Below are 24,037 nucleotides of genomic sequence, written 5' to 3' on the forward strand. Positions count from 1 at the left end.
AGAAAGTTGAAGCTCCCGGCTTCTTAAATATGGAAACTACTGTATAATTCCTTGTCTTCTATCTGGCTACCGTTATTGGTTTCTTACATATGTACTGTAGTAGCATGGTTGTTCTTAAACCCTCAAATTCTGTCAACTCTAGACGAGAAAGAGAAGAGCGAGCACTTCGGGAGGCTGAGGAAAGACTCCAGAGAGAGGCCGAGGCCCAGCGACTGGAGGAGCAGAAGAGACAAGCGGAGGAAAAGAGACGTCAACAGGAAGAGGAAGAACAGAGGAAGGCTGCAGAAGAAAAAGCCAGAGCGGAGCAAGAGGAGACGGAGAGACTACAGAAACAAGTGAGAGACGAGAAACCTTTACAATAATGTATAAAAGGAGGTTGAAGAGTATTCGTGTGCTAAATGGTTAAATGTAGGTAACTATTTTGCTCAATCCTTTGAGGGCAGAGGAGTTATTGACACGTATATCCTGTTTCCTAGTCGTATGAGACATACACTACTGGTCCTTGTAAAGAAAAAAAATATATATATATATAATATATATATATATATATATATATATATAATATATATATATATATTCGGAAAGGTAGCACTTCATCAAGGAAGGGCCTCTGCTGCCCCCTGTTGTCGGTGTGCAACCATTTTGTCATATCATGGTTTACCATTCTCCTTGACAGCGAGATTGAAAATAAAACAAATGTGCATTTTCCGTTCGTTATAGAATCGAAAGTATTTATTCCTTTGGCAAAACTGTTGTACCTGCATTTATACTTAAATCATGATTAGTGAAACTGCAGAGGCAGTTTTTGATTTCTATTTACATTAGTTTATTTTAATATGTCATGTTGACCAATATATATTGAAGCCAATTGTACTAGGGCTTGTCGGACTGTATTATTATTTTTTTTTTTTAAGACCAGGGATAAAGCTATATAGTAAATAGAGGAGTATTACATACTTGCCAATGCTGTTCTGCTCCTGTGTTGATGATGCTTTGATCTTCAACTGCCCTTTATCTGCCTAGCATGATGGCGTGACATCAAATTGATGATGCCTGTAAAGCAATGTGGAAATGAATGGTGCTATATAAATATGTGAATGCTGCAGCTACTTCCTGGTGGCAGCAGTAACAGTAGTGGGGTTGATAGTGGCCACATATTGAGCCAACACAACAAGGCTTGAGCTGGGTAAATGAAAACTGCCAGGGACCCGGAGCAGCAGTGGCAGAGGGAAGGGTAAGATGATTAATAGAATATACAGTCTACAAATGGAGGTTGATCCAGAACTCCAGATAAAATGCAAAATTATATTCCGTCTTTAAAAACACGAGTCAATATATTATTCAGCTAATTCATCCGAGGAAAAAGTCTCAAAGTTGATTAATATCTAGGTTATACACTGTGTACACAGAAAGCTGCCAATCAGTGGTGTGGCTGAGGATATGCAGAGCTCAGCATTCAGGGAACTGCTAGACCTGCAGCAGATAAACAGCAATATTCTGAAAACTGCAGCAAGCAGCCCAGTGACACAGCACTGCAATCAAGGTCTCCATCATTCTACTCTGAGATGGCATAACACAAACCTGGTGAAAATTCCCTTTAACCCCTTAATGACCGCCAATACGTCTTTTAACTGACCTTAGATATAAGAGAATAGTATCCCCATACAGATGACAATCCATCATCTGTCGGCTGTACACTATAGCTGACAACTTGCTGTACCAGCCACGATCAGTATTTGCACCTTCTAAATCTGTTTAACCCCTTAGATGCTGCTGTCAATAGTGACTACATCATTATAAATGGTTAACAGAGTGTGGAGGCTTCCTCTTTATCCCAATTGGTGCCCTCAGATCATGATTTTGCGGTCCTGATGTTTGCCATGGCAATTCATTACCAAATAGTGGCCTTAGAGTCTGACGGCTGTAGTAATCTGTTTAGAAGTTAGCAACATTTAGGTGGTAAAAATACACATTTTCATTTCTGTCATACCACTTTGCATTAATTCCTGTAAAGCACCTGAAGGGTTAATAAACTACCTGACAGCAGTTTTCAATATGTTTAGGGGTGCTGTTTTTAAAATGGTATCACGTTTGGGGGTTTCCCAATATATGGGACCCCTAAAGTCACTTCAAACATGGATAAGTCCCTAAAAAAATAAATGTGGTAAATTTCTTTGAAAAAATGAAAAATTGCTGCTACATTTTTAAACCTCCTAAAATGCTAACAAAATAAAATAACATTTTACAAATGGTCCTGATGTAAAGCAGACATGTGGGAAATGTTATTTATTAATGGTTTGCTGTGGTATGACTATCTGGATTAAAGGGATAATCATTCAAATTTAGAAAATTGCTAATTTTTTAACATTTTTCTCAAATTTTTGATTTTTTGTATAAATAAACACAAAAAATGTTGAACTAAATTTACCATTATCATAAAGTATAATGTGTCACGAAAAAACAATCTCAAAATCACTGGGATTTGTTGAAGCATTGCAGAGTTATTACCACATAAAGTGACACTGGTCAGATTTCAAAAATTTGGCTCGGTCACTAAGGGGTTAAGGTTATCTGTCGCTATGCTTTTCTCTTAATTTTGTACACAACATGGCTGAGTGGATTACAGATTATTCATTTTGAATTTGTATTTTCCATGCAAACTATTACATGTCTGATTTTAACCAGATAAAAGGGTTGTGCAGGACCAAAGCATTTATGACTTATCGAGAGAATGAGTCATCAATGAGTTTTGGCGAACCGCGCCCAGCACCCCCACCATTTAGCTGAAATCTACCCCATACATTCCTTATTGGCCACTGCTGAGTACTGCACTTTATCACTCACTTGAATTGATAGTTCATCAATATGAGATGTGTATGGGTGAACGGAAGATAAAGTGCAATATGGGGCTGCTGAGTTCTTTTCTGTTCCATACATCTCTTCGAATGGTCCTTTCACCAAATTTTTCAGGTTGAACTAGACACACAATGTAATAGTGGCTCCAGAGTGGAATAAAACACTTGTTTTGTGTTAATTTTTTAATTTTGCCTCTCCAAGTGGGTGATAGATGGTTTTTCACTTGTGGTCTGTACTTCTTCCCACTGTATGGCATTGCCAAGTCATAAGCAGGCAATGACTCTCAACGGGACAACCTCCCACCGTATCTTAGAGCAGGTTTCTCAGTGTGAAGTTTGATGTCATACAGCCCTGATCTCCTGGTCTAACCTCTCACATCAGTCAGTGTGGAAGTTTTTCTCCTAAATCTGTGTATATGTGTATGTACCATAGTGTTGGTGTTCTAATATCAAGAGACTGCCCGTCACTTCCAAACAGAAATCCGGTGTGAACAGGTGCTTACTAAGAGTAGCCATCTCCATATCTAACAACAAATAAAGCAGCACTCTGTAACGCTATAGCATGCAAACATGATGTATGAAACTTGGATTGCATTATTGCACTAGAAAATACGAAAAATTGAGAATGCTTAGCTTATAAATTGGCCAATTTATGTGTACCCGGCCCTGTGTTCTAATATACTCGCCTAGCACTGTCTTCTCCGGTATGAAGCCCTGTTTCCCTCCTCTTCTGAGTGATGTCGCCACTTTCCAGTCTATGGGAGGCCTCCTTTACAGAGCAATTGTTGGGTACATTTTTATTTTAAAAAATCAAGGACACGTGAACATAAGCAACTTGTTAACATATTGGATAAATCTGCCTCTTTATCCTCCAGCACGGGATCACTCATTCTCAAAATTGTTACTTTACTCAGATGACGGTTGCTGCTGATAAGATCCTAGGTTGTAGGAGAAGGGAAGAGCTCTGCCTGTAGCTCCCCTCTGTTCGTCCCCTCTGTTCGTCCCCTCTGTTCGTCCCCTCTGTTCGTCCCCTCTGTTCGTCCCCTCTGTTCGTCCCCTCTGTTCGTCCCCTCTCTTCGTCCCCTCTCTTCGTCCCCTCTCTTCGTCCCCTCTCTTCGTCCCCTCTCTTCGTCCCCTCTCTTCGTCCCCTCTCTTCGTCCCCTCTCTTCGTCCCCTCTCCTCCCCATAGATTTTCATCAGAATCCGCTGCCATTTCCTAATGTAACAATCTGTCTTCACTGGCTATAGATAGGACCCATGAATTAAGAATTCTGAGAATGATTCATAAGTCCAAGTGGGGAAAAAAGTGGATACCTTAGGGTATGTGCACACGGTCAGCAATTGACAGCGCTTTGGACTCGTTCGCTGCCGGCTATTGAACGCAGGTGACTCCTCTGTGTTCACTGAACCATGCGAATTCATTGCTTCCAATACATTGTACGGGTGACATGACATTTACCTTGCGGAGGCTCGCCTTTTCCCAAGATAAATTGACATGCTGTGGTCTGGAAAGATGCACCACATGTCCGTCTTTGTGTGTTATCTCCGGGCGTCTGTGCACGCATAGTGGAGATGGGTTTTCTTGATATCCCATCACTATGCTGTAACATTTGGACATCGCGCAAGTGCACATCGCCCAGCCCACAGCAAATACTGATCGTGTGCACATACGCTTAGATAAGCTATACGGTACTGCAAAGTTGCCTCCTTTCATGTGTACTATTGACTTGTGAAATTAAAATTAAAATTTTGACTACCCTTTAAGTAATTTGTTATTACAGATGCCAAACAGGTATGTCCGCCTAGCTTGGTGACTAGGATGCCACATTGTGTCTCTGAATGATTCTCTTTAGCATTTATTTCTTTCCATTGATAGGATTGATAGATGTATGGTGCAGGGTGTGGATGTATGGTTTAGGCAGAAATTCTGGTTGTCTTAAAAAGTAGCTGCAAATTAATAAAGCCTGCATATACCGTATTTTTCCAATTATAAGACGCACTTTTATGATCCCCAAAATTAGAGGGAAAATGGGGGTGCGTCTTATAAACCAAACATGTTCTTACCAAGGGGTCAATACTGCGGGCCCAGAGCTGGAGGTGTTGCGGTGGTGGTACAGGGACAAGCTGTAGCCCTGCGGCGGTGGCATATGGCGGCCACCATTCTTCTTCTGGAATCCGGTTTCTAACTTGGCACAGATGCAGGAAAGCCGAGATCTCCATCTGCGCCTGACTCTACACGATGTCTCCAGGAACACCACCACCACCGGACACCCACAGCGCCTCCTCCAGCAGCGACCCTGTTCCACTGAACACCAGCAGCGACCCTGGGATCCCGCTTCACCGCACCCACCACCCCCGGTAAGCAGTAAGACGCCTGGATTGTAAGAAGCACCACCATATTATTAAAATAGGTGTTTTTCCTATTTTTCTCCTCAAAATTTGGAGTGCATCTTATAATCCGGAGCGTCTTCTAAACTGCAAAATACGGTAATATGAATGAATGGGCTATAACCTGCATGTAACTAAATGTTGGATAATCCCAATCAGACCATCATTAAGTCTATGCATCATATATGCATTAGCATTGTCTGTTCACAGCAATTCAGATATGGGCAGAATAAAACGCACTGCTGCCCAATTAATCAATATCAGACCAGTGCATAAGAAATAATGCATATGCCCATGAAGTGTTCTCCGTCTGGAATAGTGACACCCGGTCTCATGTTTCATGCAGGTTTTACATTTTTCTAATGTTTGTGCATGCGTAGTTTCTGTGTTCATCAAGCTGGTGCACTACTGTGAGCTGCATACAGTATAGAGAAGCTTGTTGTCTCCTCTCCTGGGCAGGTTGTGTTACAGGATCCTCTTTGAGTATATTTACCCTTTTGAAACATTTTACAGAAAGAAGAAGCAGAAGCCAAAGCTCGCGAAGAAGCAGAAAAACAGAGACTGGAGAGAGAACAGCACTTTCAGAGGGAAGAGCAGGAGCGTCTGGAGAGGAAGAAGGTACCGACCAATGATTTTGGTTTACAATTTTTTTTAATTTATTTATTTATTTTTAAGATTGAAAGGTAGACCCGTAACCAATAAACCTGCAAGTGTGAAACCTCTGCACCTATGAAACAATTTATGGAAATCTGCTAACCCCTTCATGACATGGTGATTTTCCGTTTTTTTTTTTTCGTATTTTTCCTTCCCTTCTTCCAAGAGCCATAACTTTCTTTATTTTTCTGTCAATATGGCCATGTGAGGGCTTGTCTTTTGCAGGACAAGTTGCACTCTTTAATGGCACCATTGATTCTATCACATAGTGTACTGGAAAACAAGAAGATAATTTAAAATTTGCTGAAATTGCAAAAAAAAAGTGCATTCCACAATATAATATATATGTGTGTGTGTGTATATATGTATGTATATATATTTATATATCTATTTATTGATATATTAGATAAATAGATATATCTATCTATCTATCTATCTATCTATATATAAAAAAAATTCCAAATGCTGTGAAATTGCAAAAAAAGTGCAATCCCACACTTGTTTTTTGTTTGGCTTTTTTGCTAGGTTCACTAAATGCTAAAACTGACCTGACATTATGATTCTCCAGGTCAGTACGAGTTCATAGACACCTAACATGACTAGGTTATTTTTTACCTAAGTGGTGAAAAAAAATTCCAAACTTTGCTAAAAAAACAAAAAAACAAAATTGCACCATTTTCCGATACCCGTAGTGTCTCCATTTTTCATGATCTGGGGTCGGTTGAGGGCTTATTTTTTGCGTGCCGAGATGACGTTTTTAATGATAGCATTTTGGTGCAGATAAGTTCTTTTGATCGCCCGTTATTGCATTTTAATGCAATGTCGCGGCGACCAAAAAAAAGTAATTCTGGCGTTTCGAATTTTTTTTCTCGCTACGCTGTTTAGTGATCAGGTTAATGCTTTTTTTTAGTTGATAGATCGGGCGATTCTGAGCGCGGCGATACCAAATATGCGTAGATTTGATTTTTTTTTATTGATTTATTTTGATTGGGGCGAAAGGGGGGTGATTTAAACTTTTATATTTTTTTTTATTTTTTTCACATATTTTTTTTTTTTTTTACTTTTGCCATGCTTCAATAGCCTCCATGGGAGGCTAGAAGCAGACACAGCACGATCGCCTCTGCTACATTGCAGCGATCTGCTGTTCGCTGCTATGTAGCTGAAAATCAGGTGTGCTGTGAGCGCCGACCACAGGGTGGTCATAGAACTTTATAATGTAGAGCTGTGAAAAAAAACAATACCAATTTTTCCCACAAAAATGTTTTTAGCCCCAATTTTATTACTTTCACAAGGCTAATAGGAGAAAATGTACTCAAAATTGTTGAGTGAGGCAGTACCCCATATGTGGTTGAAAACTACTTTTAAGGAATAGTGCAAGCCTCAGAAGAGAAGGAGCGCCATATTATAGTGCAGATCTTACTGTTATGGTTTGCGGGTGCCATGACCCACTGGAAAAGCCCCTGAGGTGCCAGAACAGCAGACTATAAGCTACACTTCTCAATGAATTCATCTAAGTGTGTAGTGATCATATTGACACCACGGGTGTGTCACAGAATTTTATACCATTGGGCAGTGAAGAAAACAATAATTACATTTTTACCACAAAAAAATTAGTTTTAGCACCAAATTTTACATTATCCCACCAAGAAAAGGGTAAAAATGGCACCAAAATTTGTCACACAATTATGCTGAACGGGAAAATACCCCTTATGTGGCTGTACGCTACTGCTCAGCCGCACAGCGAGACTCTGAACAGAAGGAGCGCTACTTGCTTACTGGAGCACAGATTTTCTTAGAATAGTTTGCAGACTCCACATACAGAGCCCATAAGGACCAGAGAGCAGAATTCCCCTTCAAGTGACCCCATTTTGGAAATTAGACCCCTGCCAAAGACGTGGACTCTAAATGTGGTTTAGACACACTTTGGGTCTCAGAAGGGATGAGGCATTAGGATTTGGGAGTGCAGAATTTGCTGAATTTCTTTTGAGGGGTGAGAAGCCATAGCGCTTTTCCAGAGCCTTTGGACAACCAGTAATGTGGAAGCCCCCTATATTTCCATTGACAGATGAAGGACCTGAGTGGGAACTTGCTTTTTTGTATTTAGTTGAAGCTTTTATTGGGAATATTTTGCATAACATTTAGGATCAGATTTATCCAGTGCTCTTACACCTACATTGGAGTTTCAATCTACATCTCTGAAGGACATGATTCAGACAAAACCCTTGAGAGATCCATTCATTAATGAGGCAGCAGAGTTACTTTGGACTTCGTCTTGCCTCTGTTCAGCCTTGTCCTTCTTTTCAGAAGTGCACAAAACTGACTGACCGTGCTTTTGTGCACGCCTAAAAATACGGACACCTCAGGATCATAGGCCAGACATTGTGCATAGTGTCTCCATCTGCCTCATTCTAGGGAATTTTCAGCCAGGGATTCCTCCTGAATCACTTATTTCAGAGATTTACAAAGAAGCCCCGGTGTGAGCACTCAGTGCAGAGCGCAGGATAAATGTGAGCCAAGCCTTACTGCGATCTTTGGGAGGCAGGATGAACAAAACAGCAGGTGAAGAATTGGTTTTATTTATTTTTTACGCCATTCCTCATTCTGTTTAAGTGATTAGGCAACGTAATACTTCGGCTCAGTGCAATTATAGCGATACCAGATTTATATAGTTTTTTTATGGTTGACTGCTGTCAAACACTAAAAGACTTTTGTTTTGCAAAAACTAGTTTTTTGCTTTGCCATATTTTGAGTGCTATAATTTCCTTATATAACCTTTTTTATCGTTTTCTGTTCTGATTTTTGGAGACAAGATGAACATAAATCAGCAATTCATAGTGTTTTTTTTTTTATGCCGTTCACATGTGGTAAAATTGATGAGGCACCTTCACTATATGTGTGTGTGTGTGTGTGTGTGTATATATGTGTGTATATATAATGCATGTATGTGTGTATGTTTATATATATATATATATATATATATATATATATATATATATATATACACACACACGCACACACGCTTCTCACAAAATTATAGTATCATCAAAAAATTAATTTATTTCAGTCCTTTAAAACAATTCTGTAATTGTTGATGATTATGGCTTACAGCCAATGAAAACCCAAAAGTCATTATCTCAGTAAATTAGAATACTTCACAACACCAGCTTGAAAAATGATTTTAAAATCCGAAATGTTGGCCAACTGAAATGTATGTTCAGTAAATGCACTCAACACTTGGTCGGGGCTGCTTTTGCGTCAATTACTGCATTCATGTGTAGTGGCATGGAGGCGATCAGCCTGTGGCACTGCTAATGTGTTATGGAAGCCCAGGTTGCTTCAGCTCGTCTGCATTACTGGGTCTGACGTCTCTCATCTTCCTCTTGACAATACACAATAGATTCTCTATGGGGTTAGTCAGGCGAGTTTGCTGGCCAATCAAGCACAGTGATACTGTTGTTTTTAAACCAGGTGTTAGTACTTTTGGTAATGTGGACAGGTGCCAAGACTTGCTGGAAAATGAAATTTCCATCTCCAAAAAGCTTGTCGATAGGGAAGCATGAAATGCTCTAAAATTTCCTGGTAGACGGCTGCACTGACTTTGGTATTGATCAAACACAGTGGACCTACACCAGCAGATGACATGGCATCCCAAACCATCACTGATTGTGGAAACTTCACACTAGTCCTCAAGCAGCTTGGATTGTGTGCCTCTCCACTCTTTCGCCAGACTCTGGGACCTTTATTTCCAAATGAAATGCAAAATTTACATTCATCCGAAAACAACACCTTGGACCACTCACTGACCAACAAACAGTCCAGTTCTTTTTCTCCTTTGCTCAGGTAAGACGCTTCTGGCGTTGTCTATTGGTCATGAGTGGCTTTGCCCAAGGAATGCGACACTTGTAGCCCATGTCCTGAATACGTCTGTGTGTAGTGGCTCTTGAAACAATGACTCTAGCAGCAGTCCACTCGTTGTGAATCTCCCCCAAATTATTGAATAGCCTTTTCTTAACAATTCTTTCAAGGCTCCAGTTATCCTGGTTGCTTGTGCACCTTTTTCTACCACACTTTTTCCTTCCACTCAACTTTCCATTAATATGCTTGGACCCAGCACTCTGAACAGCCAGCTTCTTTAGCAATGATCTTTTGTGGCTTACCCTCCTTGTGGAGTGTGTCAGTGACTGCCTTCTGGACATCTGTCAAGTCAGCAGTCTTCCCCATGATTGCGGAACCTACTGAAACAGAGTAAGGGACCTTTTTAACCGCTTAGGAAGCCTTTGCAGGTGGTTTTTGTTAAGTATTCTATTTTACTGAGATAATGACTTTTGGGTTTTCATTGGCTGTAAGGCATAATCCTCAACATTAACAGAAATAAACACTTGAAATAGATCAACCTGTTTGTAATGAATCTATATAAAATATGAGGTTCACTTTTTGTATTGAACTGAAATAAATTAACTTCTTGATGATATTCTAATTTTTTGAGAAGCACCTGTGTATATGTACATAAGCATTACAGACCAAAAGTTTGGACACGCCTTCTCATTTAAAGATTTTTCTGTATTTTAATGACTATGAAAATTGTACTTTCACACTGAAGGCATCAAAACTATGAATTAATACATGTGGAATTATATACTTAACAAAAAAGTGTGAAACAACTGAAATTATGTCTCATATTCTAGGTTCTTCAAAGTAGCCACCTTTTGCTTTGATGATTGCTTTGCACACTCTTGGCATTCTCTTGATGAGCTTCAAGAGGTAGTCCCCAGGAATGGTTTTCACTTCACAGGTGTGCCCTGTCAGGTTTCATAAGTGGGATTTCTTGCCTTATAAATGGGGTTGGGACCATCAGTTGTGTTGTGCAGAATTCTGGTGGATACACAGCTGATTGTCCTACTGAATAGACTGTTAGAAGTTGTATTATGGCATGAAAAAAGCAGCTAAGTAAAGAAAAACGAGTGGCCATCATTACTTTAGGAAATGAAGGCCAGTCAGTCTGAAAAAATGGGAAAACTTTGAAAGTGTCCCCAAGTGCAGTGGCAAAAACCATCAAGCGCTACAAAGAAACTGATCACATGAGGACTGCCCCAGGAAAGGAACACCAAGAGTCGCCTCTGCTGCTGAAGATAAGTTTATCTGAGTCACCAGCCTCAGAAAATGCAGGTTAACATCAGCTCAGATTAGAGACCAGGTCAATGCCACACAGAGTTCTAGCAGCAGACACATCTCTACAACAACTGTTAAGAGGAGACTTTGTGCAGCAGGTCTTCATAGTAAAATAGCTGCTAGGAAATCACTGCTAAGGACAGGCAACAAGCAGAAGAGACTTGTTTGGGCTAAAGAACACAGGGAATGGACATTAGACCAGTGGAAATCTGTGCTTTGGTCTGATGAGTCCAAATTTGAGATCTTTGGTTCCAACCACCGGGTCTTTGTGCGACGCAGAAAAGGTGAACGGATGGACTCTACATGCCTGGTTCCCACCGTGAAGCATGGAGGAGGAGGTGTGATGGTGTAGGGGTGCTTTGCTTGTGACACTGTTGGGGACTTATTAAAAAGTGAAGGCATACTGAACCAGTAGGCTACCACAACATCTTGCAGTGGCATGCTATTCCATCCGGTTTGCATTTAGTTGGACCATCATTTATTTTTCAACAGGACAATGACCCAAAACACCCCTCCAGGCTGTGTAAGGGCTATTTGGCCAAGAAGGAGAGTGATGGGATGCTACGCCAGATGACCTGGCCTCCACAGTCACCAGATCTAAACCCAATCGAGATGGTTTGGGGAGAGCTGGACTGCAGAGTGAAAGCAAAAGAGCCAACAAGTGCTAAGCATCTCTGGGAACTCCTTCAAGATTGTTGGAAGTCCTTTCCCGGTGACTACCTCTTGAAGATCATCAAGAGAATGCCAAGAGTTTGCAAAGCAGTCATCAAAGCAAAAGGTGGCTAGTTTGAAGAAGCTAGAATATAAGACATATTTTCAGTTATTTCACAATTTTTTGTTAGGTATATAATTCCACATGTGTTAATTCATAGTTTTGATGCCTTCATTGTGAATGTACAATTTTTATAGTCATGAAAATACAGAACAATCTTTAAATGACAAGGTGTGCCCAAACTTTTGGTCTGTACTGTATGTGTGTGTATATGTACTAATTATATCTATATACATAATTGTCTAAGGGGTACTTCCGTCTGTCTGTCTGTCCTTCTGTCATGGATATTCATTGGTCGTGGCCTCTGTCTATCATGAAAATCCAAGTCGCTGATTGGTCGCCGCAAAACAGCCACGACCAATCAGCGATGGACACAGTCCGGAAGAAAATGGCCGCTCTATACTCCCCGCAGTCAGTGGCTAGCGCTCCGCTCCCCGCAGTCAGTGTCCCCAGCGCTCCGCTGCTTACTCCCCGCAGTCAATGTCCCCGGCGCCCGCTCCATACACCCCTCCGGTCACTGCTAACACAGGGTTAATGCCGGCGGTAACGCATTCCGTTACCGCCGCTATTAACCCTGTGTGTCCCCAACCTTTTACTATTGATGCTGCCTATGCGGCATCAATAGTAAAAGAAAGTAATGTTAAAAATAGTACAAAAACAAAAAACCTGCTATACTCACCCTCCGTTGTCCGCTGAGCCGCTCGCGCCTGCCGCCATCTTCCTTTCCCAGCGATGCTTTGCGAAATTACCCATATGACCTAGCGGTCTCGCGAGACCGCTAAGTCATATGGGTAATTTCGCAAAGCATCCCGGGAATGCAAGATGGCGGCAGCCGCGCGCACATCTGCACAGCGCCGTTGGATCCCAGGAAGCAGAGAGACGGGACGCTGAGGAGCAGTGACCAGAATGGTGAGTATGTTCAACTACAAGGGGCCCTCGGATCGTTAGGTGAGTATGTTTATTTTTTATTTTTTTAACCATGTGACATACGTGGCTCGGTAATATAGTACGTCACTGGGCAATATCCTACGTGGCTCTGTGCTGTATACTACAAGGCTGGGCAATATACTATGTGACTGGGCAATATACTAGGTGGCTGGGCAATATGCTATGTGGCTGGGCAATATACTATGTGGCTGGGCAATATACTACGTGGCTGGGCAATATACTACGTGGCTGGGCAATATACTACGTGGCTGGGCAATATACTACGTGGCTGGGCAATATACTACGTGGCTGGGCAATATACTACGTGGCTGGGCAATATACTACGTGGCTGGGCAATATACTACGTGGCTGGGCAATATACTACGTGGCTGGGCAATATACTACCTGGCTGGGCAATATACTACGTGGCTGGGCAATATACTACGTGGCTGGGCAATATACTACGTGGCTCTGTGCTGTATACTACGTGGCTGGGCAATATACTACGTGGCTCTGTGCTGTATACTACGTGGCTGGGCAATATACTACGTGGCTCTGTGCTGCATACTACGTGGCTGGGCAATATACTACGTGGCTTTGTGCTGTATACTACGTGGCTGGGCAATATACTACGTGGCTCTGCTGTATACTACGTGGCTGGGCAATATACTACGTCACTGGGCAATATACTACGTGGCTCTGTGCTGTATACTACAAGGCTGGGCAATATACTATGACTGGGCAATATACTATGTGGCTAGGCAATATACTATGTGGCTGGGCAATATACTATGTGGCTGGGCAATATACTACGTAGCTGGGCAATATACTACGTGGCTGGGCAATATACTACGTCACTGGGCAATATACTACGTGGCTGGGCAATATACTATGTGGCTCTGTGCTATATACTACGTGGCTGGGCAATATACTACATCGCTGTGCAATATACTACGTGGCTCTGCTGTATACTACATGGCTGGGCAATATACTATGTAAATGGGCAATATACTACGTCACTGGGCAATATACTACGTGGCTGGACAATATACTACGTGCCTCTGTGCTGTATACTATGTGGCTGGGCAATATACTACGTGGCTGGGCAATATACTACGTGGCTGGGCAATATACTATGTGGCTGGGCAATATACTATGTGGCTGGGCAATATACTATGTGGCTGGGCAATATACTATGTGGCTGGGCAATATACTATGTGGCTGGGCAATATACTATGTGGCTGGGCAATATACTATGTGGCTGGGCAATATACTATGTGGCTGGGCAATATACTACGTGACTGGGCAATATACTACGTCGCTGGGCAATATACTACATCGCTGGGCAATATACTACATCGCTGTGCAATATACTACGTGGCTCTGCTGTATACTACATGGCTGGGCAATATACTACGTAAATGGGCAATATACTACGTCACTGGGCAATATACTACGTGGCTGGACAATATACTACGTGGCTGGGCAATATACTACGTGGCTGGGCAATATACTACGTGGCTGGGCAATATACTACGTGGCTGGGCAATATACTACGTGGCTGGGCAATATACTACGTGGCTGGGCAATATACTACGTGGCTGGGCAATATACTACGTGGCTGGGCAATATACTATGTGGCTGGGCAATATACTATGTGGCTGGGCAATATACTATGTGGCTGGGCAATATACTATGTGGCTGGGCAATATACTATGTGGCTGGGCAATATACTATGTGGCTGGGCAGTATACTATGTGGCTGGGCAGTATACTATGTGGCTGGGCAATATACTATGTGGCTGGGCAATATACTATGTGGCTGGGCAATATACTATGTGGCTGGGCAATATACTATGTGGCTGGGCAATATACTACGTGACTGGGCAATATACTACGTCGCTGGGCAATATACTACGTCGCTGGGCAATATACTACGTCGCTGGGCAATATACTACGTCGCTGGGCAATATACTACGTCGCTGGGCAATATACTACGTCACTGGGCAATATACTACGTGGCTAGACAATATACTACGTGGACATGCATATTCTAGAATACCCGATGCGTTAGAATCGGGCCACCATCTAGTATATAATATAATCTTTTGGCACTTTTACAATTTAAAATTGTAACTATTTTTGGATCGATTTATAGAGCTATAACTTTTTAATTTTTCAGCTGATGGAGCTGTATGGTGACTTGATTTTTACAGGACAAGGTGATCTTTTTAGCAATACCATTTTTATTTACATTCATCTTTTTTTATCACATTTTATTCCTCTTTTTTCCAGTGGTATGATGAAAAACCATAGTTTTGCCAAGTTTTAGATTTTTACAGCGATCACTGAAGGGGTTTAACTAGTATGACCGTTTTATAGATCCAAACATACCCGATGCGGCGATACCAAATATGTACCCTTTTTTTTTTTTTTTACATAAAAATGTGTGACTGGTGTCTTTTTTTTTTTTTTTTTTACTTTTTTCACTTTAGCTCTTCTATGGGAATGGGACTTTCAGTTTTTTTTTTTACTTTGTTCGCTGGTATAATGCGTTGCAAGACACCAGCATTGGAATGCATTATACCTATGCGGCCTCTCGCAGCATACTAACTCTCCAACGCATGAAGATGGAAACTCCCTTGACTTGGTCTTCTCCCAGCTTTGCTCAATGGATGATTTCACAAACTTCCCTCTCCCGCTCTCTGACCACAACCTTCTTTCATTCTCTATCAAGAACTGCCATCCCGCTCAGGTCACCCCCACTTTCCACACTTATAGAAACATACAGGCCATTAATACCCAGAAACTTATGAAGAACTTGCAGTCCTCATTGGCCCCAATCTTCTCCATCTCATGTCCTGATTCTGCTCTGAAGCATTACAATGAAACACTGCAAAGTGCCCTGGATGAAGCTGCACCTCCTATACATAAAACAACTCAGCACAAACGGCGACAACCGTGGCACACGCTGCAAACACATTTCCTGCAGCGGTGCTCCAGGTGCGCCGAACGTCTGTGGAAAAAATCTAATCTACCCGAAGATTTCATCCATTATAAGTTCATGCTGAAAACATACAACTCTGCCCTTCACCTCTCCAAACAAACCTATTTCAACACCCTCATCACCTCACTGTCAAATAACCCTAAACATCTCTTTGACACTTTCCAGTCCCTACTCAACCCATGAGAGCAGGCCCCAACTACAGATCTCCGTGCTGACGATCTGGCCAATTACTTCAAAGAAAAAATTGACCACATTCGACAGGAAATCATCTCCCAATCTCTTCATACCATGCACTGTCCTCCCTCCCCCACTGCATCTAGTTCACTCTCTGACTTTGAACCAGTTACAGAAGAAGAAGTAAGCAGGCTCCTTGCATCTTCTCGCCCGACCACTTGCACCAGTGACCCCTTTCCGTCACATCTCCTCCAGTCCCTTTCCCCGGCTGTCACCTCTCACCTAACAAAAATATTCAACTTTTCCCTCACTTCCGGTATTTTTCCCTCCTCATTTAAGCATGCCATCATACATCCATTACTTAAAAAACCATCCCTCAATCAAAACTGTGCTGCTAATTATAGACCTGTCTCTAATCTTCCCTTCATCTCTAAACTCCTCGAACGCCTGGTCCACTCCCGTCTTACCCGCTATCTCTCAGATAACTCTCTTCTCGACCCTCTTCAATCTGGCTTCCGCTCTTTACACTCTACTGAAACTGCCCTCACTAAAGTCTCTAATGACCTACTAACAGCTAAATCTAATGGTCACTACTCCATGCTAATTCTCTTGGATCTCTCCGCAGCATTCAACACTGTGGATCATCAGCTCCTCCTCACTATGCTCCGCTCCATCGGCCTCAAAGACACCGTTCTCTCCTGGTTCTCCTCCTATCTCTCTGACCGATCCTTCACTGTATGTTTTGTGGTTCCTCCTCCTCTCACCTTCCCCTTTCTGTTGGGGTTCTTCAAGGATCAGTCCTAGGCCCCCTCCTGTTGTCTTTGTATACTGCCCCTATTGGACAAACAATCAGTAGATTTGTTTTCCAGTACCATCTCTATGCTGGCGACACCCAATTATACACTTCTCCTGTTATCACGCCGACCTTTTTAGAAAACACCAGTGATTGTCTTACCGCTGTCTCTAACATCATATCCTCCCTCTATCTGAAACTGTCAAAAACTGAACTCCTCGTGTTTTCTCCCTCTACTAACCTACCTTTGCCAACATTACTCCAAAGCAACATGCCCGCTGCCCCTGTCATACTTGATTCCGAGCTTCCATTCACCCCCCACATCCGATCACTGGCTCGCTCTCCTTATCTGCATCTCAAAAACATTTCTAGAATTCGCCCTTTTCTTACTTTCGACTCTGCAAAAACCCTTACTGTTTCACTTATTCATTCTCGTCTGGACTATTGTAACTCTCACCAACTGTTGCACCGATGCCTCTACCTTGTGCCAGTCATTACACTGGTTACCCATCCACTCAAGAATCCAGTACAAAACTACTACCCTCATCCACAAAGCACTCCATGGTTCAGCACCACCCTACATCTCCTCTCTGGTCTCAGTCTACCACCCTACCCATGCCCTCCGCTCCGCTAATGACCTCAGGTTAGCATCCTCAATAATCAGAACCTCCCACTCCCGTCTCCAAGACTCTACACGTGCTGCGCCGATTCTTTGGAATGCACTACCTAGGTTAATGCGATTAATCCCCAATCCCCACAGTTTTAAGCGTACCCTAAAAACTCATTTGTTCAGATTGGCCTACCGCCTCAACGCATTAACCTAACTATCCCTGTGTGGCCCATTCAAAAAAAAAAAACAAAGCAAAAAAAAAACATAATCAGGTTCCTCGCATCATGTTCTCATACACATTATGCAGTTAATAGCCCTCTGTGTCTGTACTGTTACATACTTAGGCAGTTAACTGGTTCATGCAGCTTTACATGAACACCCGAGCCTTACACTATGGCCGGTCCGAATAACTAAAGCAATTGTTATCATCCACCTCTCGTTTCTCCCCTTTTCCTCATAGTTTGTAAGCTTGCGAGCAGGGCCCTCATTCCTCCTGGTATCTATTTTGAACTGTGATTTTTGTTATGCTGTAATGTCTATTGTCTGTACAAGTCCCCTCTAGAGGTTGTAAAGCGCTGCGGAATATGTTGGCGCTTTATAAATAAAATTATTATTAATGTTTGTTGCACAGGAAAAAATGACCTGGCAACGTGATTCTCCACATCAGTACAATTACAGCAATACCAAAAATGTACATGGAAAGCTGTTAAAACATTTGTGACAGCTGTGTAGGCTCCAGCTATATAATTGTGATTTAATATCTGAAAGGGATTTCTTCTAAATGGAAGCTATTAGACTAACCTTATGCCAGCCAGGTATAATGTGCACACACAGAGTAATATTCTGAAAAACACCTTGTTTTTTTTCAGCATTACAGTTTACTTGATCCATGTGACTAGAATTGGAAACAATCTCCATATAGAGAGAAAATTCCTATGGCCAATAGAATGCTGATGATGGTTATTTGAATGTGAATATTTAAAATGCCTTCTGCTGGCCATGCAAATTTGATAGGTATCTGAAATTGTCACCAACAATTTCTCTATGGTAATGCTGGATGTTTTGCTTTTTGTATGTCATATTACAAATATTCATTCTTGATCCTTGCCTATTTCAGCGTCTTGAAGAAATAATGAAAAGGACACGGAAATCGGATGTTCAAGTAAGTACTTCTCATGTTTGGTATCTAACAGGCTATTGGATTATGTATTGTTAGAGAAGAAAAATGCAACCGTTTAGTAGACTTAAGGGTTTTAAATGTAAACTTGTGGCTCCTTGCAGAAAAAGGATGATAAACAAACAGTGAATGGGAAGGAAACCAAACAAGAATCTGTTCACAACAAAGGTAAGTCATTAAGACCCTATCGAGGTTAACATGTATTCTTCATTTCATATGACCAAAAGTAACTAAAATGTCTTATTTGCAGATGAAGCAGAATCCTCAGAAGTAATCATGAAGATTGAACTTCCAGAGAAGAAAGTTGTAAGGATACAGGACAAAATGGCAGGAGCTGATTTGCCTCAGGGGTAAGCACGAGCAGAGTTGGCCGCCTATTTATCTTCCACATTTATTATGTAGGATCTATACTGGCTACAACAAACAGCTCATCAGCTCCAAAAAATCCAACACATTCTAAATGAAATGGCATGACATGTAATGATTGACAGTGTACTCTCTTGATGTACATGTCTCACACTCAGGCTGCCACTGGGAATTTCGGGGCCCTATACTGGAAACATTTTCAGGCCCCCCTGAGACTTCGCTCAGGCTTCACCCCAGCCCCGCCTCCACCCTTTGAACATGCTAAAGTTCCGTCGCTCACTCATAGAAAAACTCTACTTCTGCACCACATCCTCACCAATCACACATTATCAGTTCCCATCTTGCACCAGATCACATACATTGCCAGCAGCTTTTGTTTTGGCCAAAAGATTTTTTTTTTTAAGCCGCTACCACAACAAGGTAGACTCTTTTGGCAGGGCCCTACTCTACTCTAACTTATTAAACATTTGTTAAAATATCCAATATTCTTTTTAGGTATATTTTCATTTGTTTCTCTAAGGGAATATGTCACATAATTTTTTTAAATGAACAATAATACCACATACAAGGGACAAAAACTGTCACCCCATGGCCGGACCACATGTTACCACCACATAGCTACTGAATAATACCACATACAAGGAACAAATACCGCCACACTATGACCAGACCATATATCACCACCACATAGTGAACGAATAAACAAGGGACAAATACTGCCACATCATGAACGGACCACATATTACCACCACAGTGACAGAATAATACCACATACACACACCGCCACACTATGACCAGACCATATATTACCACCACATATAAGGAACAGATAATGCCACACCATGACCGGACCACATTTTACCACCACGTAGTGACAGAATACTACAAAACTGATCATTAATAAAAAAATAAATAAAAAAAACACAATACTAATATTACCAGAAGTGTCGTGATATACAGGAGCTTTGTGTATAGTGTCAGTATACAGGTCATACAGTGGTCACCAGTAACATTTTATACAGGAGCTCTGTATATAGTGTACAGGTAATACAGGGATCAATGGTGATATTATACACAGGAATTCTGTATATAATGTCAATGTACAAGTAATACAGAGATCACCAGTGGCATTATACACAGGAGCTCTGTATATAGTATACAATGTGTAGTGTCTATGTACAGGTAACACACTGACTCCCCGGTGACGTCTCTAGTTGAAGTTCTTCATCTTCATCCAGTGCACACCAACATTACTTTTTCCAGCCAGGACTCGTCTCTGCAGAAAATAACAGTTATCTAGAGCACAATCCCCAACTTCTACACTATGCCAGATGAAGAAAAAAAGCGACAGTGTTGCCCTGCACAGTAACAGGACCTCCCACCCCCAACTGAAAACAGTATCCTCAAAAACAAAAGATCACAGCAGTAATAATATCCTATAATTAGCCTCTACCCTAATAATGTCCTACATCCTGCTCTCATATGTACTCCATTCTGAACACGACTTGTCTCCTTCCTGGCCCCGTGTCTCAACACACTACCCCCTGGGCGCGACCAATCAGCGACAGGCACAGTCCGGCAGCGAATTGGCCCCTCCATACTCCCCTCCAGTAAGAGCCCACATAGTGTTTTTAGCAGTCCGTTAAACAGACTGCGTTACACCGCGGCATAATTCGGTGTAACGCAGTCCGTTAACTCTGCTATTAACCCTGTAAGTGTGACCAGCTTTTTACTATTGATGCTGCGTATGCAGCATCAATAGTAAAAACATATAATGTTAAAAATAATAATTAAACAAAAAATTATTATTCTCACCTTCCGGCATCCGCGGCAGCCTTTACCGCTCCTCGCGATGCTCTGGTCCCAATAATGCATTGCGGCAATGACCCCAGATGATGTAGCGGTCTCACGAGACCACTACATCATCACGGGTTATACTGGGAACGGAGCGTCGCGAGGAGCATCGCTAAAGGCCTGGGCTGGATCCGAGGGCCGGCGGAAGGTGAGTATATAACTATTTCTTATTTAAATTTTTTTTTTAACAGGGATATGGTGCCCACATTGCTATGTACTACGTGGGCTGTGCAATATACTAAGTGGCTGTGTTATATACTGCGTGGCCTGTGCTATATACTGCGTGGCCTGTGCTATATACTGCGTGTGCTGTGTTATATACTGCGTGGGCTGTGTTATATACTACGTAGCTGTGTTATATACTACGTGGGCTGTGTTATATGCTACGTGGGCTGTTAGACTCTCTTGCCCGGGGCCCTAGAAAAAACCTGAAGCTGGCTCTAGCTTCAATGATTGGTCGCGCCCGGCTGGGCGCGACCAATCAGCGACAAACGCAGTCCGGCCACGAATTGGCGCAGGATTTGAACCACGCTTCGCTAATTGGTCGCGCCTGGCCGGCCGAATCCTCTGTATTCATTGCATTATTCTGAAATCTTCATAAATAAACTACATACATATTCTAGAATGCGTTAGAATCGGGCCACCATCTAGTAATATAAATAAACACTTGAAATAGATCACTCTGTTTGTAACGACGCTATATAATATATGATTTTGATGATATTCTAATTTTGTGAGAATCACCTGTAGCTGCCTGTACCCGACCTTTAGGTGACTGCTGATGCATATGCACATGACCATACCATGCAGGCTAATATTTTCAGTATTTTATTTAGGGTACCTGGACACATAGTGAATGGGGTGCAAACATCCAAACAGGAAAATGGATTTTCTTCTAAAGAATCATCCCCTGCCTTTGAGGAGGTGATAACGTTGTCCGAAATTAGCAGTTCCAATGGAGATAAAGTTATTCCTCCGGCAGAGCCAATAATCGCTTTTGGAGGCAAAGATGCTTTCATAAAAAAGTCAACTGTCCAGCCGCCTCAGATAACAGGTAAGGCACTAGCATATTTAGTGTTCTTGTGCAAGTCAATCCAATTGTAGCAGCGTAATACACTACAGTCACATCTTACAGCTAAATATGAATGCTGGTATATAATTACATGAACGTTAGTTTAGGTAAATAAACGTAATCCCTGTTAAATTCACCAGCAAATCACTGCTGTCAACTCCTTTGATTGTGTAAGATGTGCTCCAGTTTATTTTTGTTCATTATTTGTGGCCTTTTAGTTAAAGCATAATTTCTATTTATTTTCTTTAAAAAAAATGTATATTTAATTGTGTTTTTTTTTTTTCAAATGACAATATATAGTTACATGTACATTTTATGTCATATTAGCAATACAGATGGCCCGTAGAAACTTTTCTTTTTCTGTTTTATAAACGGATGCCTTAACCTAGCCAATAAACGTAGTGTGGAAAATCCTTACTTGTACAACCAAGATTCTTTTCAGGTCATATTATTTACATTAAAGATGACCTATGATTCTATTCCCTATGTATTCATAATTTTAGAGCCTCTTTTTGCAAAACCTGGCATTGTGCTGTTTTTCCTTTTAGAAAATTAGGACTACGGTGACAAGTGGTTGTTACCAGATGCGGTCATGTGTCTCCCCACACTCTGAGGGCTTGCCCAAACTGGCGCAGATTCCATCATGCAAGAGGATCGGGCCGATTATGCTAATGACACGCTGCTTAAACTCTGTCAGAGATTGAGCCAAGTGTCATCTGACTGTGATCTGATTCTCTTGCATGAGTGCATCGCAGTACATGTGTGAAGATGGAGAACTTAAAGGGAACCTGTCACCCCGTTTTTTGAGATTGAGATATAAATACTGTTAAATAGGGCCTGCGCTGTGCGTTACTATAGTGTATGTAGTGTACCCTGATTCCCCACCTATGCTGCGCAATACATTACCAAAGTCGCCGTTTTTCGCCTGTCAATCAGGCTGGTCAGGTCGGGTGGGCGTGTTCACAGCGCTGTTTCTTCCTCAGCTTTTCGTTGGTGGCGTAGTGGTGTCCGCACGTTGAGGTGACTAATCCACTGTGGGCACGTGAACAAGGAGCGCGCGATCTGCGCTATCACCCCCTGTCATCGGTGGGGGCGGCCATCTTCCTGGGGCCGCGCGTGCGCAGATGTAGTGCTCTGCTGCACGGGGCTTCAGGAAAATGGCCGCGGGATGCCGCGCGTGCGCACAAGAGATCGCGGCGGCCATTTTCCCAAAGCCGAGTTTGCATCTATTTTCAGTGTCTTATTTTATTTTTATTTTGCAGAAGTCCTGTAACCGTTTTCAACATTGTCTGAGTTCCTGTTGGCTGAGTGGACCTTGGTAAACGAGCAGAGACCTTGGGACAAAAAATTATGTTTTAGTCTTTCTGCTGTTTGCATGAAAGCAAAATGGTTACTACTGCTGATGGCTCTATGATCTGAACGAGCCGAAAGGAATATGTTAACTACAATGATGATGGTTACAACTAGGAGGCATTACCAGTGCCACAATCTATCTACTTTTGAAAAATACTGGACACTTAGTGTTATTACAATTTTTGTGTTTTTTTTTTTCTTTTTAACATGCACCTTATATTAAAACAAGACTGACAAGGTTTAGCTCACAAAACAAGAAGAGACATAAAAAGAATAAAATGATTAAAGTGGAATATCTCCCAGCCATGGTTGAAAATGTGGGAATGAGCTTTTTGGTGTTCCTAATTATTTAGCTATTTAATAAAAGAGATTGCTGGGTACAATGATGTATGTGAATTCTGTAAATAAAACCTCACAGTGTTACATCCACAGTTGTGATTTATTGCTTGTCTCTTTGTAGGAATTTGAAGTTAATTCTTGTTAGTAGGATTGAGCGAAACGGGTCGTTCATTTTCAAAAGTCGCCGACTTTTGGCAAAGTCGAGTTTCATGAAACCCGACCCGACCCCTTGTCTATAGACAAGTGAAGGGGACCGCCATGGGGGCTAGATGTGCACCTTCTTATGCGAATTTATTTTTAGGGTGGTGGGAGGAGTCGGTTGTGTACCAACATGTGGCGTTTGGGGAACGGTGCCTTAAGTGGCTTCGGTTTATTGACGACATTGTAATGTTTTGGGCAGGCACTGAAGAGGATTGTGAGCGGTTTATTGCTGATTTGAATGACAATCCCTACAATATCAGGCTCACCTCACATATCTCACGAACTTCGGTGGTGTTTTTAGATCTGAAAGTAAGTTTGGCAGGCTCA

The 24,037-nt window shown here is 41.9% G+C and overlaps 1 protein-coding gene across 5 annotated transcripts in view; it reads left to right on the plus strand.

Moving 5' to 3' along the window:
- Positions 1-23,601, plus strand: part of MAP7D1 (MAP7 domain containing 1) — a 129,883-nt gene extending 106,282 nt beyond the window's left edge. For all 5 annotated transcript variants that reach the window (XM_069756866.1, XM_069756863.1, XM_069756864.1 and 2 more), the window contains 7 exons: positions 143-335; positions 5,757-5,861; positions 18,466-18,510; positions 18,630-18,693; positions 18,776-18,875; positions 21,582-21,799; positions 23,080-23,601. In XM_069756866.1, coding sequence (XP_069612967.1) covers positions 143-335; positions 5,757-5,861; positions 18,466-18,510; positions 18,630-18,693; positions 18,776-18,875; positions 21,582-21,799; positions 23,080-23,090 — 736 coding nt within the window. In that variant the 3' untranslated portion in view covers positions 23,091-23,601. The remainder of the gene's footprint in view (positions 1-142; positions 336-5,756; positions 5,862-18,465; positions 18,511-18,629; positions 18,694-18,775; positions 18,876-21,581; positions 21,800-23,079) is intronic.
- Positions 23,602-24,037: the final 436 nt, after the last annotated feature.

Source organism: Ranitomeya imitator, chromosome 3 (genome assembly GCF_032444005.1).
Source record: "Ranitomeya imitator isolate aRanImi1 chromosome 3, aRanImi1.pri, whole genome shotgun sequence".
Taxonomy (NCBI): domain Eukaryota; kingdom Metazoa; phylum Chordata; class Amphibia; order Anura; family Dendrobatidae; genus Ranitomeya; species Ranitomeya imitator.